Raw genomic sequence first — 18,410 nt, 5'->3', positions numbered from 1 at the left:
GGAATAGTTAAGTTCACCTTTTGGAAACATGGAACACGTTGAGGCATTTTGGCCTTCGGCCATCACTACAAAACACGTTTGCATTTAGTATACAATTCGTATTCCGTTAACAAGTATTCACATTTTAGTGTACACCATATAGCAGAGACATTTTGGGCTTTGCTCCATCTTTATAAAACACGTTCGATTAAAGTATAACAACGTACTCCAATTTACATTTATTTACATTCCACATATACAACATAAAGCAGGCCTATCATAACATCAACACATCTGACAACAGCTTATTTCAAACACAAAAGAACCGTTTCCAATTACATATTTATGTGCACATAAATCTGACTACCACAATGAGTACCGATCGATAAACGTATTGCTCACCGGATTCTGTCCTAGCGTTGAATTTTTCTCGCCCACCTGTCGGTGTTCGTCTGGGCTGATTCGAAATAGCTCTGGATGGACCCACAGATGCAGCGCATGCACCTTCTGGTGAGGGGGATGAGATTGCGCCCTCGTGCGTTCTGTCATGGTCAGTCTTCATCTCTTCGTACTGGGAGTAGGAAGCCATGCGCTCCAGCTTGTGAGCCTTTTTGGCAGACTGAAAAAAAGGCGAAGTTGAAACCGTCAAGGTCGTTTAGGAAATCGGTGATGGGGTAATCGTTTAACATACATGGAATAGTGGAAACTGAGGTTCATGGAGCAGCAAAAACAGAAATTGACATAAATAAGATGAAAAGTGAGATGTGTATAGAAAAATAATGATAAAGAAAGATGACAACACTTAACAAGATGGAGAACAAGCAAAATTTATGAAATGTGTATGAAATAACAAAGCAGATAGCCATGAAACGAACAATATAAATGAAGTCACGATACACTTAAAACAACACAAAACACTTAATTCCGGATACATTTGTTAAAGGAACACGTTGCCTTGAATCGGACGAGTTGGTCTATAAAAAGCGTTTGTAACCGTTTGTTATAAAATGCATATGGTTGGAAAGATGTTTTAAAAGTAGAATACAATGATCCACACAAATTTGCACCGAAATTGCGCGGTTTTCCTCTTATTTTGCGAACTAACACGGTCGGCCATTTATGGGAGTCAACAATTTGACTCCCATAAATGGCCGACCGTGGTAGCCGACGAGGTAAAAGGAAAACCACGCAATTTCGAGGCATGTTTACGTGAATCATTGTATTATACTTTTACAACATCTTTCTACCCGTATGCATTTTATAACAAACGGTTACAAACGCTTTTCAAAGACCAACTCGACCGATCCGAGGCAAGGTGTTCCTTTAATTGAAATAACAGCAAGTAGGCGCCTATGGCAACAACAGTTATGTAATTGTTCAGGACACAACGAATAATAACGTTAATGATTATTTTTAGTATGGCTTTATTTCGGTTGAGACTGTATACACATAAACCGTTTTCTCACATTGCTGTTTTAACATATTCAAAATTGCTAAATCGCCAATACGGACTACAACAATAAACCAGAAAAAAAGTGGGACATCTTTAAACTATTTTGCCTCATCAGTCCTCTCATAAAAATGAAGTATTCGCCGCAAGCTAAATCGTTGCTGTTAAGGTGTAAGTTTAGTGACAACCATTAAGGTCGACGTTTCGAGTAGTGTGCTATGTTTGTCTCCAAGAGAAGGAAGTGCATTCTAACAAAATCACTGTCAATAGAATTAAAAAAATTTGGAACTGCAAATGCTTCACACAAAAATGTCGTCACTCCATGATAATAAGTAACTCTCCTCTCCTTCGACACACACACAGCTTTAATCAAAAACCACTTAGTCAAGGTCTCCACATCCCTTAAAGGATTCGGGTACTTTTTCAAAATGTCCACAGATTTACATTAAACTTACAGGGTTTGAAGATAATGATAGTGGAAAGCTGTCTTCAAATATTACTAACTAAGGTTGTGTAGTTTTTGAGAAATGAGTAAAACAAGTCACAAAATAGTTTTGGTCTCATGAGACCAAAACTATTTTAGCATGTCAAAACCCCTTAACTAGTTATGATATTATACCAAAACCATAGCATAACTGGTTAATACGTTTTTACATGCTAAAACCGAGACGAAAATTATTACTTTTACTCATTTCTCAAAAACTACAGCACCTCAGTAAGTAAAATTTCAAAGGAAGCTTTCTATTATCATAATCTTCAAACTGTGTAAGTTTAATGTATATCTGTGGACATTGTGTTTTTTTGTTAGGAAAAAGTACATATATGCCCTTTAAAAAGAAACTATATATAACATTGTTATGCGGCAGATTGTAATGTATTTATTGCCATGTTGAAGATACATTTTTTCATGCATCGAAATGTATCATACAATTCAATTCTATCCGAAGATGGTATATGGCCGGAATTTGTTTCTTGTAACCAAATCAAGAGTTGATGCAAAATAATGCAAGAATCATCGACGGTGTTCTTCTCCTGGGCCGCCTTGGCCTATAATGTTTCAAGAAAAAGCTTATTTGGGATTTATGTGTAATTGTACCCGATGTAGACAGCATTAAGTCTGCCCAGGGTACATGAAAAGGAGAATCGGCGTGGAGGAAAACTCCGCATAAAACACACTTTCTGAGATTTAATTCATTCTGTAAAACTTAATTACTCCAATGTTTTATACTACCAAGGGCTCTCCATCAGTGCTCCTTAATACAAATGGTTATTAAAATAGTCTTTAGATTGTTGAGTAATTACCAAGAGTACACTCTGCCTATGATGGCTTGTTGATGTCACTACCATGCAATACATTTGCATACAATATTGTCCAAAGATTGTAATGTACCCAAATGACTCATTCGAAACCTTGACAATTCCACAGAAACAATAGCAACACATTATTCATCAGATCTATGAGGTGATACAGTCAAATCTCTCAAGCCAAACAAAAGAGGCAGTAAACAAAAAGACACACTATTGTATACAATCTTAAAATAAAGCACTCTAAACAATCAGACAAGAAACACTCTGCGTTTTATTGACCTAAATAAATGAAGACGGCCCGAACAAAAGAGCGTGCTTGACATAGATGAATACTAAGTGAATTAAATTAAAGGTGCAGCAGTGGACCTTTCCCCTTAATGAAAAAAAACACACTGTTCGTGGCACGGTTGAATAGGGATTGCCATCTTGTGTCTTGGGAGAAAGGACTGTGCGCCAATGGAACAGGAATTTATTAAAATATCCCCATAGGAACTCCTGAACATGTGCTTCTACGCGTCGAAATATGAATGCACTTTAAGACGATTTGACGCACTCGTCGATTAAATTACAATGTTTGATATTGTAATTTGGACATTCACTTATATACTGAGAGTATATGTTGTGTTTCGATATTGGACATTGGATATTCACGTAGGTTTGTACAATGAATGATCCTTGTAAATCGATATTGGATATTGGATATTCATGCAGGTTTGTACAGTGAATGTCTACATTGTACTTCGATATTGCATATTGGACATTTACGTAGGTATGCACAGTGAATGATCCTTGTAAATCGATATTGGACATTGGATATTCATGCAGGTTTGTACAGTGAATGTCTACATTGTACTTCGATATTGCACATTGGACATTCACGTAGGTATGCACAGTGAATGATCCTTGTAAATCGATATTGGATATTGGATATTCATGTAGGTTTGTACAGTGAATGTCTACTCTCTACATCGATACTGTACATTTGACATTGGATGAGTTTTCACTTAATGGTAGTACTGGTACCGTTTGTAGAAGTATCATACACATGGCATGATAACTGCGAGGTGAAGACTACCATATTATTAAACCACAGCAATTTAATTGTGTCTTCTGCTCAGACACTGCCCACTACCCTTAACCCAATTTCAAAGACATAACCTATTTCTTTTAACGCAGCCTTGGCATCTTTAAATTTGTGTTAACTCAATGTAAGCACACCTGCAGATAACATAGAAAGCTCCATTTACGAATTGTTTTTATAATAATCTTGTTCGTTTGACGACATATTTGGATTGCCATGGCGCCCTCTAGTGGTCTAACAACCGAACAATTAAGCAATGACATTATGCGGACCCGACAGCGACTTAAACAAGTCTAATTACCCGTTAATCAATGCTCGTTCTCAATTTAAGACGTTCTCCGTCTTAAATAATGTATCTACCACATCGTCAGTGAGCAATAATACATGTAAAGAAATACGGCTCATGTTTAATTCTCAATGGACCGTACTTAAACGTGCAAATGTTTGATTTGTTCCATTATTCCTTTTCAAAAATCATGATCAGATTTCTAAAAATGTTTTATTTATTCATTTACTTATTTATTTTAAATCTTCGGACATAATTATTTGTCGGCAAAAGAAAACTGTCATCAACGCGATGAGCCCTCCCAGACCCTATGTTGAAGCAATCGTTAATGGTTGTTTTTTTTTTTTTTTGGGGGGGGGGGGGTGTAGCCCCAACAACCACCAAAACCAACAACAAAATATAATAATAAATTATGTGTTCTCTTTCGAAAATCTTCAGGCACGGATTTCGTTTATCCATGGCTACCTCCATGGTTTATCCAAGCAACGAATGCACATAGAAAAAAAAGCATTATACATAAGTTAACCGAGCATGTGAAACCAGTCAGTTATAACTTCATGCTTTTATGATAAATTCTACCGTAAGAGCTTTGTAAAATTAATCCCGTCCTAGACCAAGGCTGCAATATTAATACCCCTCTGATGTTGAATGTTTCTGCCTTGCGTGCATAATTCAATGCTACCGGGATTATAAAGACATAGAATTCTACGAGATATTTGAATATTTCAGGCTTTTACATCTCATTCCTTTATAGCAGGCAAGGTTGACGTTTCGATTGTGCTGATGAAAATAGACACTCATTATAAAACTAACAAGTTAAAGGTTCTTATGATGTTTCTGTTTTTTCTAGTTTGGTTGTCTTTGTTTTCTGCCACTATTATTGACAGCGCAGTTGTTTGAGAGTTCTCCGATTTTTAATTTGTCTTCCCTAGTATGTTCAAATACATATATAAAGTATGTTCATGCTGTAGTTTTTTTCAAGTGTTTGTATGCAATGCAGTGCTTAAAGTACGGGACTCGGGAACTGTCATCCAATTTGTTGAAATAATGAGATAATTGACTGCCGGATGAGGATGTTGTAAATGTTAGATGTTGACATTCTTGGATGAATCATATAGAAATGACGATATCTTGAAAGTAGAATGTCGTCTTCAAGATATATATTATTCTATATCGGGATGACGACATCATGAATATAGTTGCCGTCCCAGTTGTTATCTTAGGTTATCATGATGTTTTCATCCCAAATTATGGGATGTCGCATACTATGCATTCATGATGTCGACAACGTAAGATTAAATTTTATCGGAAGACAATGACGTCATACCGAAGTAAAATCATCCCAGGATTACGTCATCTTATGTTAATGATGTCATCATTCTGCAGTTAATAACTCGGGATTCCAACCTGACGGATGGCATTTCTAGAGCTCCGTACATAATATTTTCTGTCTTTTACTCAAACACCACAATTAAAAGTTTTTGCCACGAGGATACTTTGTTTCTTTCAAGATCTTTTTTAATTTTTAATGTTTTAATTTTGCTATTCCCTCCGTAAAGATTAATCGCGAGTTTTATGACGCACTTCAAAAACATTAACGTCGAGTTTGAGAAATGAACCCACTCAAGTTTCAGCGATGCTCAGTACCCTTTGCTATGTTTTAAAATGATTTCTTTTTCATTTATCTAGATGGATGACTCCATATCAAACTTATTTCTTGCAGTACTAGAATAAATAACCGTCTCTTAGTGAAATGGAAGTGTCAATTTAGCTGATGAGCAAATCGTGTCTGAAATTACGTCAAACGCAATATCTTCAGTAAGAGGCATTTGTGAAGTTTGCCTATAAAGTAAACTGCATGCACGGTCGCCTGGTCCATACTGTAATGCAAAATGTAAGGCCGTGCCAGCCTCATTCTCTCTCTCCCCCTTTTATGTTGCTAGGAAACCAAGCCATGTTACAACTACTATTGAGTGAGTTTCTCTATTTGCGTTGTTCAGAACTGTTGGCGCCCATGTATATAACCTCGATGATGAAGCCGTCAAGCTATTACCATTTTAGTCAATTAAACTAATCAGATTGCGGTTCCATCGATCTTTAAGACAATGAGAGGAATTTAGAATGAAAAGGAAAATAAAAGTACATTTTGATCTTTTAAAAACAAACACCTTAATCGGGATAGTATAACAACACATTGGAAAATAAGACCATTCGAATACCTCGTTTGAAAACAATACCATATTATATAACATCAAGTAAATCAGGTTAATACTATTCAAAAGCAAACACGAAACATTAAATATAAGTAACAGAAAGAAACGACTAAACACATAAACATTTTCCGCAAGCAAGATATCTAAACTGGAAATTAATTAACAATAAAATAAGTTAGGTATGTAAAAAAGCCATGCTAAAACAATCTGTGGCTAGCGATGGTTGTTGCCCACAACTGGTATGTCCTGCGTTTCGATCATCAGAAGATAGATAAACATGCCTTTTCCCTTCTGCTGCTCCAAATAAAATTAAAAGGCAGCAAGAGTAGAAGAGATACAGTAATCTGTGGTTTGGGAATCGTGAGTTTTGTCTTACATTCTGCCACAAACGTATGGGCATCAATCGGGAGGCTGTATTAATCAGTTCAGACATACCAATTGTGGGTTCATCAACGTTAAACACATGGGAGCAAAGTCTAAAATTACCGTGCTACACAATAATCAATTGGAAAGTGGCGGTAGAGTGCAAAACCACAGACAGGTAATGATGTGAAATAAAAAGTATGTATAAAATATATATATAAAAATAATCCACCGCGAATCTCATAATCAAAAGCTTTTCAATAAAAACAAGAAAAATGGTCCACACACACTTTCTTTCCCTCGTGGGGAAAGCACGAACCGAAGGAAAGCACACTTATGAACAAAATGGTCGGCAACACGCGATTGTCTAATGGCAGAAACAGCTTTGTATATACAGATCCTATGATCGAATCAACGTGCAAGCAAAGCATTGCAAAACTATAGCACTATACACCTAGGCCATGCATTAATTTGAAATGAATATTTTATGACAGCCACTGTGCCCGGTGGGGGTTTTCATCAACGTGTCACGTGAGCTTGGACAGGCATGATTGCTGATCCGAAGCAAACAGAAGAATTCTTTTTTTTCATTTTCTTTCAGCGCACATGCGTTGTGAGATTCTTCTTCTAGGTGAGCCATTTTTTTCTCTCTCTCAAATTATAATATGTCTCCCTAACTCCTCAAACGGATTATAATATTTGAGTAATTCAAAGGATGCTGTTCAAAGTGACATGACTAAGTAACGGGTGTCATGATGAAATGACACTCCTGAGCAATCGACTCAAACAAAATGACGTCACGGTTTTGTCGCAAACAAAATGGCGTCACGGTTTTGACTCAAACAAAATGGCGTCACAGTTTTGACTCGAACAAAATGACGTCACGGTTTTGACTCAAACGAAATGGCGTCACGTTTTTTTTCTTCTGAAATCCCCCACTGCGGGTTTGGTTGGTTGCGAGGCTTGGCCATCACTGACGTGGCCGGGCTTGTGGACTTACTCTTTTGAGCGCGCTTTCTGTCTCGTCCAAACTACTACGCCTTTGTAGCTTGGAGCCAGAGAAGCGACCATTACTACGGCGGCCCACGTGCCATAAGCCCGAGGTGGCGATGAATCGTCGCCTCCTTTGGCACATGTTGCACAGCCAAGTTTCTGTCTGAAGGGCAAAACAGGGACGATCATGGGCCATCAGGAGTTTATCTTGGTATTGTTTTGTTTTACTCAAGTTCATTACTATGTTCTAACACTGCTCTAGAATTGCACATGTCGTGGGTTCGAATCCCACCAGAGTAATTTATGCCTGTGATTTTTGTTTCGCACAGAACTCGGGAAAGTACTGAGAACACAGTGCTCACAAACATCGGTGTAAGCTTAGGGTAAATCCATTTTTTTCACACAGGGCTATAGGAAATTAATTTTGATAAAAAGACAATTTCTAAGTTCAAGAACAAAGAAACAATATTTAGGAGTTGCTACACGTTGCAATATAATATTAACATATCATCACCTGTCTGCGGAAATAGACCTTATCGCAAATACTCGGTACGCGTGCTGTAGGCGTTGAGGGAGATGCATGCTTGTCTAGCTTGCGATCAAGTTTGATTCCTAGCTGGACCAGCATGCACCTCATTCAACAGTATAGCGCTTGCGCATTGGGTAATTTGCGAAAAGGTCTATGGCACTCGTTGGTAAGTGGATTAGTACAGGGAGAAAATGCAAGGTGCAAACCATAAGTATACATGATTGCTGCAAATGCCAAAACAGAAAAAGGGGAAAGTGGAGTTCCGGTGAAGGCACTTTTGCTCCGTTCTAATAGACGCTGTTAAGCCAGGGTATCTCCAAAACTAGTGTTAGAAACATATTATGCATTTTGTGACATGGTCTTCAATATTTAATTAAATTAGAGTTCCGGTGAAGATACATTGCGAAACTGCTCACTTATTTCATGTTAAGCAAGGGAATCTCCAAATTAGAAACATAGTCTGATGTATTTTGTGACACGGTCTTCAATTAAACTGACAATAAACTGATATCCACATCATTTCCCTTTTTAGGATATGTTATAGAAAACAGTATAGTTATTATAGAAGAGAGTGAACAATGAAATGTTGTACAGACGAACATGGACAGCTTCACGGACAGACACACAGCCCGTAAGAGTAGATCAAACAAACAGCCTCACACACTTTGGTAAAAGATGGGAAGTCAGTGATTATGATAATGTTGTGATATACAGCGTTTAGAAAGAAACATGCAGCTGACAGCGTCACATAATTTACAATCTTATGTTTCGAGCATTTTGCTTTTAAGTGAACTTCACTCCTCGTTTCGCAGCAGAGACAAAACCATTACAAGGTATTCCGTTAACATGATATTAGTACTGTTAGAACGTCGAATATTTTGGAGAAAACTTTTAAAAGCATTGTTTTTTTCGCAGATACAGTTGTACATTCACTATACATTATGTTAGACATTGTTATTTTAAAATTATGTGACTCATTAACCTATAGGGCGCCCTCTAACGGAAAAGTTCTCAAAATCGCTATAAAGCAAGCAGTTATTTCATTATGTTCTAGTGGCATGGGTGAGCGTCGTTTCCACGTCTTTGGGCGTCATATGGGAAGTAGGACAACTTTTTGAGCACTCCATCCCGATAGCTCGCTCCATACATAATGAAACGGTATGGTGCAATTCAAAGTAAAGCTAAATTAATATGCATTAGGGGAGGGGGTACTTGTTACTATTTCTAGGTCAAAGGCATTACTTGACGTCACGAAACGAGAACGGGAAATTATAGTGGTAGTTTTATGGTGGAACTGAGACGAAACAAAAATGAAAGAGAGATAATGATCGTACTATACAAAAAATATAAAAAGAATCGACAAATAAAACTACTCATCGAATACCGTGCTTCACTTGGTTGATTGAGCAGAAATTACTACACATTTCAGAAAGGTTTTATTGCCTCTGTCACTCACAACGAGACTATAATTACAAATTATTAAGAGAAAGACTCTGCTCCAGGGTCGAAACGTCAGGCCATTAACTATTATTTGCAAATTATTAAAAGCAAAGATTACACATTAACATTCTGGAAAAAATGACTTCTCTTACTCTTTATGAGCATTCAAATTCCAGATGTAGAGAAGTGCACATTTATATTATCTTGTAGGCAATCATTATTAAAAAATTAAAAAATGTATTATCAGATTACTTATAGCTTGTTTACCGCATTGAACGGAAAGATGAATATTTGGATGGAATATAAACTGTTTTTACAGTATTCTCCTCACCCACAAATTATTTTTAATCATGTTTCTTATTTCATAAATCTGTTGGTCAAACAAACTCTGTCTGCTTTTATGTTGTCATCTCTACCTTTAATATTCATACCAAAATTGCTTGCTTTCATTTGTTATAAAAAAAAAATAGGTGTCCCCTTTTAAAAGATTAGCCTGCATGGACAGCAATTGATTGATAGTCAAACGTACACATGTGTATGCCTGTAAAGCTGAATAATCGTATGAACTCGCCCTTGTTTTAATTCTACACGAGATGCATAGCGTTTAAAGCCAAACATAAATGCAACTGTCTCTCACATCAATCACAAGTTTAATACACAGCCAAAGTAACCCGTAGTCTCTTGCTCAAATAACACTATTTTGGATTGTCATTGTCAGGTGGGAATCGATTTCGTGTCTCGAGCTATATCCGTTTAATTTACGGCACGAGTGAAGCCTAGGCATGCGTGCATGACATGATTTGATGCAACCCCCAAAAAACACATATGTTTTATTTGGAGACATTTGGAACGTGTGTTCGATACAATTTGCGACAGAGAAACTAGGTTGTTCCTGGCAGTTTAAAGTAACTGTTTTTGTACGAACAAGTCTTTTTGTGCGAACAGAATTATCTTGGTTCAAAATAATCAGTTGGTTGTTCTGTTATATGAACGATTGGCACACTCTATGGTTAATCGGTTAGGTCTAGAAGATTGTGCGTAAACCTTTGTGATTATAGTTGCAATTCTTTTTTTGGTTAGTGGATTTTTTTTCTTCTTTTCAAAACAGTTAAAATTCATGATGCGATTATTCGGTTAGAAATATTTGGTTAAGACATCGGTAAGAACTAATCGGTTATGACTATATTCGGTAAAACTAATTGTTAATTACTGTATGCATGTTAATCGGTTACACCGAACATGGCTTTGTTGTTAATCAATTAGAATTAATCGATCTGTATTATGTCTGTTCCTTGGCTGAAGAAGGCTTTGTAACCATTCGACATGTTTGCAACTTACCATTCTCGGCGTTGTGTGGTTGAACTCCAGCTATGAATGATCGATAAAAAAATCATGTGATTGTGTTATAATCGATACTTCCATCTAGTACTTTAAGCCCAGATATCAAGTACTACCAAGTGCAAAGACGCCGACTAATATTTGAGTATGAGTTGGGGTATTGAGTAAGATGCTAAAGTACCCGAGTATACCAAGTCCTCTTTTTAATGATCATTGCATGACGTCACACTTTTTAACGGTGTTCTCAGCCTCAGAGAACAAACGAGTACATTCAAAGTAGTACTAAAATAGTACCCGAGTACGAGTCTAAGTACTTTAACAGCTACATTAATTATAAATTATGTAATGATTTAGAAGCAGATTATTTATTTTGCTCAAAAAAGAAAGCGAATATTTTTCAGTTCCATGGTCGTCAACATGCAACAATAATATACACAAACTTGGTGTTCTTTGTGTGATAAGTTACAAACACATTTGACGTATAAAAGAAAATGTCTGAATTGAGGTAAATAGTACGTGTTGAAAGATGCACGGGTGATTAAATTGTTATGCATTTTGTCGCCACTTGGTGGCGTTCTTAATCAATGCACCAGTGACCTTTCCGCTGATATGATGGGCGAGCAAGCCTGCTTGTTGACAACAAATACAAGCATGAATGGTTTCCACTTAAGATGCATCAGAACCCAAAGTAATTAGATTGTATTAAAGTCATCTTGGATCAGAATTACTGGAAAAAATACGTTAATGTACCTAACAAAATGTTATCCACCAGAAATGTATGTTTATTTTACAATTTAAAGATGAAATAGCTTCCAGTCCATATGGTATACCTATTCTTAAATGTATCAATTGCAGTGAATTTAATCATGCAATTGTACCTGCAGTTCATTTTAAGAAATGATTTTATGCAATCTCATGGCAGTCCGATTACACATAAATTTAATTGCAATATTGAAACTATATACGTGAGTCTGTTTTATGTTGATTGCAACGTAATGCACAACTATCTGCAGTACGGCAAATACTTTAAAAAATATGTGCCATTTTTAAATTTAATGGAAGGCAAACAGCAGGCAGCAGTAATTTCATAAAAAGATTATACCAAACTTGACTTAAAAACAAAATAAATCAAGGCTCAACAGCAGCCATTTTGTCACCGTTATTTCAGCTTGATTTAAATGAGAGTGAGCAACACAAACGATTCTGTGCATTGCCGACGCTTGATCCGAACGGAACGAACAAAGAGTAACGACAACTTGCTAATGTTGGAACCTCAACGTAACAACATCGCAAAAGAGATGTTGGATAACGTGCCGGTATTGCGTCATACGACCGTCAGTGACGGCCAAGTGACGGCAACTCTCAATAAACATGAACCATGACTTTCTACCAAGGTTAATAAAGCGAAGACAGGATTGGAATATGGCTCAATCAACTGACACTTTGTGGCTATCAGTCTGCAGTTGATGACATAATGTCTTGTGTAGTAAAACTAATTTGTCCACATTGTACACAAACAAGGATGCACACGGTGCACAAAGCCACTGTTCATATAACTTGTTTTTGTTTTGTATATAGTTAACCTGAATTTGTATAAACGACAGGAAGACAGAAATGTAAATTTGCAAGTTAGAAATGCGTATACACACGCACTTCCACCCCCACTTTGACCAATTTAAAAAACTTTCATAGAATCGAGTGAATCATAATACAGCCGTGCATAAAAAAGACGTCATTGGCAATATATTACTTTATGGCGATAACATACAACGTGTTCCGCATGGATGGTCTCAATGAACCACGAATTGACAGGTCATCCGTATCCATCTAATATGCATCAAATAATACATTTTACGTATTTCCATTGTCTTGGATGAATTTCTTCACCCGAACTGCATTTCACTGTTAATTGCACAAGCGGAATAATTTCTTTTTTATCAAGCTTAAAAACAAGGCCTATTGTATTTTAAACACATGTACATGTACAAGTGTGTAGTGACCTCCATTCGTTGATCATCCTTTGTTGAACTCTTTGTCATGATTAACGAAGACCCTATTGTTTTCTACTGAGACAGCGATCGTGGACTTTAGATTGTCCTTTCACTGAGTCTTCGGTTTGAATGTTGGGAGAATTTTGGGAGTTGTGCCACAACGATCGTTTTACATCACACGCATGTGCGGCACCATAATGTGGCCCGAGCCCTAAATGTAGCCTGACCTAAATGTAGTCCAAAACATGTACCTTAGGTCCGGGCTACATTTGGGTACATGTTTGGGGCTACATTTAGGTAAGGCTACATTTAGAGCTCGGGCTACATTATGGTGCCGCACACACGCACCAATTCTGACTGGTATCCTGCTAAGCACATAATTTGTAAGAACAATTCTCTGCTTAAGCATCTCTATGAAATTGGCTTCATATCATTTACAAAAATATCTAGACATGTCATGCAATTTTTCTTTTGCACTTGCAGATCGAAATTAATGCTGCGTTTATTGAGTGAAGCCATGTCCGTGCCATAATGGTTATATATATGCAGACACTGGTCCATTGATTTCAGAATATTATGTGCACACACTCCTATGTCATTCATGTCGCCGCTATCTTCCTGTGGTTCAATTCCCAGGTGAACTTACCAATATATATACTTTTCATACTTGATAGTTTCCTCTAGTTCAAAATGACACTGGATTAATTTGTGTTTTCATGGTATTAACACGTGCAACTTGTTTTTTGCTCATATTCCCCCATTTACATTCAAAACGGTTTAAAGTCCATTGTTGGGCATGATACGACAGATCTTTGTTCGAACGGAAATAATATTCGTTCAAATGAAGACTAATATACGTTCGAACGAAAATAATTTGAGGGATTGAGAAACATTAAAACCCCCTAAAGGCGCACAACATTAAGAGTTTGAATGTCTAGATAATGTGCACATTAGCATTGGTGCATGCACAAAGGCAATCAGACAGTAACATCCTCAAGAGTGTAGCAAAAAAGCCGACCTAATTGGATTTCAACACAGAGTACACCAATCTCTCTCGGCATAATGAATCATGTCGCATATTGAGATCATCGACTAGCAACCAATAGAGTGTGTCTGGCCAACTCGACCGATCCTTACTGCATCATTTATTCATCATGCGATAAATCAGCCTGGAAATATCCAGGGTAAAGAGTCGACTTGCAGAAAAGTTGGTTGAACCACAATCAGTAGGGCAAGATTAATTAGCTCAGTTTGTAGAGTGCCGGAACACTGATCTTGAGGCCGTAGGTTCAAATCCTGCTCGAGTCAATTCTTCTTAAAGGCAGTGGACACTATTGGTAATTACTCAAAATAGTTATTGGCATAACACCTTACTTGGTAAAGAGTGATAAGCAGAGGTTGATGGTATAAAACATTATGAGAAACGCCTCCTTCTGAAGTGACATAGTTTTCGAGAAAGAAGTAATTTTCCACGAATTTGATTTCTTCGACGAACAAAAAATTGAGCTCAAATTTTCACAGGTTTGCTATTTTATGCATATGTTGAGATACACCAAGTGAGAAGACTGGTCTTAGACAATGACCATGTTTTTCGCCGATTTACCCCTAAAAATACTTTTCGAGATGCAGCAAGTTTTCCCCGATCCACTCTTGCGTCTTGTTGCAATGGCACATTTTGTGAGTTATCCACATTTACCTTCATATTATGCCTATGCGAATAAAAACTCTCAAGAATGCACACATAACAAGAGGGAGCGAGGCAGACGTAGAACCGAGATGTAGTTGCATCCACACCATGCATAGCTTCAAACAATACTTAAGAGCCGTAGTGTTTCCCAGTTCAATATTCACCCACCTAGCTAGCCCCGGGCCTCTCTTAGGTTTTTCCACCGTAGATAACCGTCCTTTTACCGGTCGACAGGGGAGCGAGTAAGATGCACCGCATTACAGCGAATGGCCCGGTTAGGTGTTAAAGCGTAACATTTCTAGTGGGTAAATATGGAAGCGCAGCCTGGAGCAGTTCTTACTCATGTTTAGTCACGTGACAATACTCCCAGGTGGGAAATGTGGCTAACATAGTCCACTATGTTAACAAAACGTCTGTAGATATAGGCCATTTCTAGAAATTCAATTATTAGCAAGCTGTTCGCTGCTAAATTCAGTGGAGAATTCATAATCATAATTTTTCAGGCAGTGTGCCACTGGAAAGGTATCACAAGGCCCATACTACTGGTTCAGGACTGACAATTACAATTTCTGTTCTACCGTTCAGTGCAAACAAAGAAATTTCCATCATTACTGACAATGACAATAAACAGTTAAACAACAAACAGTTAATTTAATACTGCATTAAACAGTTAATTACTAACTGGATCTCTGTTGTGTTTAATACGAAAATTTAACTAAATCTTACAAACTAAAAGTATACACAGAGCACATGACTTGAAGTCAGCCCATCACGAAGCAACTAGCCAACACAGTCTCCCACCTTTCTTTCAATGACGTCACGACTTCGGCGTCTTTGAGTAACTCCAGATATGTTATTTATAATGTAATCCACATCCGCCCCATCCCCTTTATTTCCTGTCTCGTCAAACACGCACAGCCATTCTCCAAATGCTACACACAGACGAACAAAACCCATTATACATGCCTGCTTGCTCCGATGAAATTATCCTCAGCAAACAGGGCTAGTCAAATATAAAATTTCAAATGACTCTATTTTATCTGCCACTTTGTATGTTTGTCTGCAAATGGTATCTTGTTGTCACCGAGGGACCTGGGTGGCCCTGTGGCACTGAGTCTCCCCAGGTGAGGGGACGATGAGAAGGAGGGGGTGGGGGGGGGGGTGAACGAGCAAGATATTGAATGGTATTTACTTGTGTTCAAACATCCTGAGTGATGAATATGATTCCATCTTTGTCAGTGCTTAGAGTTTTCATCGAAACCATTGAGTGCATTTTAATCCCCATTTGTCTCAAAGTGAAATCGACTGTAAGCACAAATGTGTTTTAAGCTTCGGTTATATTCATACCATGAATATTATTGCATTATTAATGCACACTTATGAATTTTAAATAGCCTTGAATAAGTGCAGTATGTTAACAGAAGGGCGTAGTCATGATCAGAAGAGATATCCATCCACACATAAAATGCAAAACTATCGGTGGCAAATATCAATAGCGTCTTTCCTTACAACATGTCGAAGCAATTGGTTTCCATACGATTTCTCGCCCAATGACCGGATATTCGCACGTACAGACAAACATGTTGGACTCCGAACGGAGATTCGTTTTAAATCTAAAGGTGGTGTAAATTATTGCTCGGTTATAGAGCTCATTCGACACATTTCACCAATGGGGATATGATTTGGACAGACGTTAAAAGGGAGAAATATAACTAACACCGAGTTTATGGCACCGGACACTATTTTATCAGCATAAAAACTTACTTGGTAACGAGCAATGGATATCTGTTGATAGTATAACGCATTATGAGAAACGGATCCCTTAGAAGTGACGTAGTTTTTTTATTTAAATTATCACTCAACTATTAAAAGACTTCGGGCCCAAAGGCTGCATTAGGCATATGAAAGCACACTCACTAATTTGTGCAACAATGGTGTTTTTCTTGTATTATTCTCTTGCAACTCCGATGACCAATTGAGTCCATATTTTCACAGATTTGTTATTTTATGCATACATTTGGATACTCCCAATGATAATACCGGTCTATGACAATAAACAAAGGTGTCCAGAGCCTTTAAAAAGGGGAAGTAAAACATAACACTGAGGTTAAAGGAACACGTTGCCTTGGATCGGTCGAGTTGGTCTTTGAAAAGCGTTTGTAACCGTTTGTTATAAAATTGATATGGTTAGAAAGATGTTGTAAAAGTAGGATACAATGATCTACACAAATATGCCTCAAAATTGCGTAGTTTTCGTTTTACCTCGTCGACTAACACGGTCGGCCATTTATGGGAGTCAAAAAGTTGACTCCCATAAATGGCCGACCGTGTTAATTCGCGACGTAAGATGAAAACCGTGCAATTTTGAGTGATACTTGTGTGGATCACTATATTCTACTTTTAAAAAATCTTTCCAACCATATGCATTTCATAACAAACGGTTACAAACGTTTTTTTTATAGACCAACTCGTCCGACCCAAGGCAACGTGTTCCTTTAAGCTTGAGATATAACTCGCCATTGTGGTCTCGACGTTTCAAACGGAATACTCTGCTGATCGAAACGTCGAGACCACACTGGGTTTTTCCAGAGCCAACTCTCACCAAATATATTTGATACATGGTTGCCCACAAGTTTAGCACTTTGTTGTAGTTAATTGGTGGTTTTTTTCTCACACCACTTGCATAAGGATTGTTACAATAATTTAAAGCATTTTTTTAAAACAAGTAGGGCTTACATCTGAAAATCAAATAAAGTAGTTTACAGTACAAATAAATAAATAAAACCAGCACCTATTGTTGTATTGTATACAAACCATGTGTACAAAACGCCATAGGGACCAACTGACTATATTATTATTTGAAGTCAGTCATTCCCAGGTTTCTTAATCTGATTATTCTGTCTGAGCTTGTAAGTGTTCTTTCTTCCCGCGAGACTCCGTTTTTCTTTTTATTGGATTATAAGTCCTCTGTGCACAGAATGCCCTTTCAATTCTGCCGTTTCTTGCTCTTTAAAGCTGGACTTTCCACCCCCGCCACGCACCAAATTTTTTTTTTTTAAATTCCGAAATGACCAAGACCTGTTCCTATAAAGTCGCCAATAAAGTCGCCATCAGGACCGCGTGTAATTAACTGCCTTTGAATAGTTAATTACTAGTTCATGAAAGTCTCACTGGCCGACCTTTCATGACTGTTGCACAACTTCCATAATTCATTTACATTAACAGGTTAAGAATTGCAAAAAAAAAACAAGTTTAGGGTTGCATATAGACCATACGTTCTTTTTGTTGGTAAGCAGTTTGCATGAGGCTAATTCTGTTTCCAGGTTTGGAATTGAGAAAATAGAATAAAAAGCTGTTGCAAATTTCTTTAGCCTTCGAGAAAGACTCATCGTGCCGAAAGGTCAGACAATTAACATTTTTGTGCAGGTTTAAAATCGTTGGACACTATAATGGATTCATCGCGGTGTGTCCATTTATGTTCATTTTATTTAAAAACAATACAACCGGACCGTTTATGCATGGAGTGAAAAATGTTCTGAACATCAGGGCACAGTTTTGTAAATCCTGTTAGCATTACATGCTAAGCACAGCAGAATATTGCTTGTAACCAACCAAATTAATATTAAGTTTCAGTGTTGTTAGCAAAATAACTAGTCAAACAGTTTTTTCCGCCTATCAGCTTTATGTAATTGGGTTGCGTATGCACTGCATTGATACTGCACATAGCCATGGAACATCATGACCAAATAGTC

The 18,410-nt window shown here is 37.4% G+C and overlaps 1 protein-coding gene across 1 annotated transcript in view; it reads right to left on the bottom strand.

Moving 5' to 3' along the window:
- The window catches only part of LOC139950066 (uncharacterized), a 39,946-nt gene that overhangs the window by 1,343 nt on the left and 20,193 nt on the right, over positions 1–18,410 (bottom strand). The window contains exon 3 of the mRNA XM_071948702.1: positions 382–598. Coding sequence (XP_071804803.1) covers positions 382–598 — 217 coding nt within the window. The remainder of the gene's footprint in view (positions 1–381; positions 599–18,410) is intronic.

Source organism: Asterias amurensis, chromosome 2 (assembly GCF_032118995.1).
Source record: "Asterias amurensis chromosome 2, ASM3211899v1".
Taxonomy (NCBI): Eukaryota; Metazoa; Echinodermata; class Asteroidea; order Forcipulatida; family Asteriidae; genus Asterias; species Asterias amurensis.
Note: the sequence above shows the minus strand (reverse complement) of the source record. Positions and strands in the feature narration are given on the sequence as shown.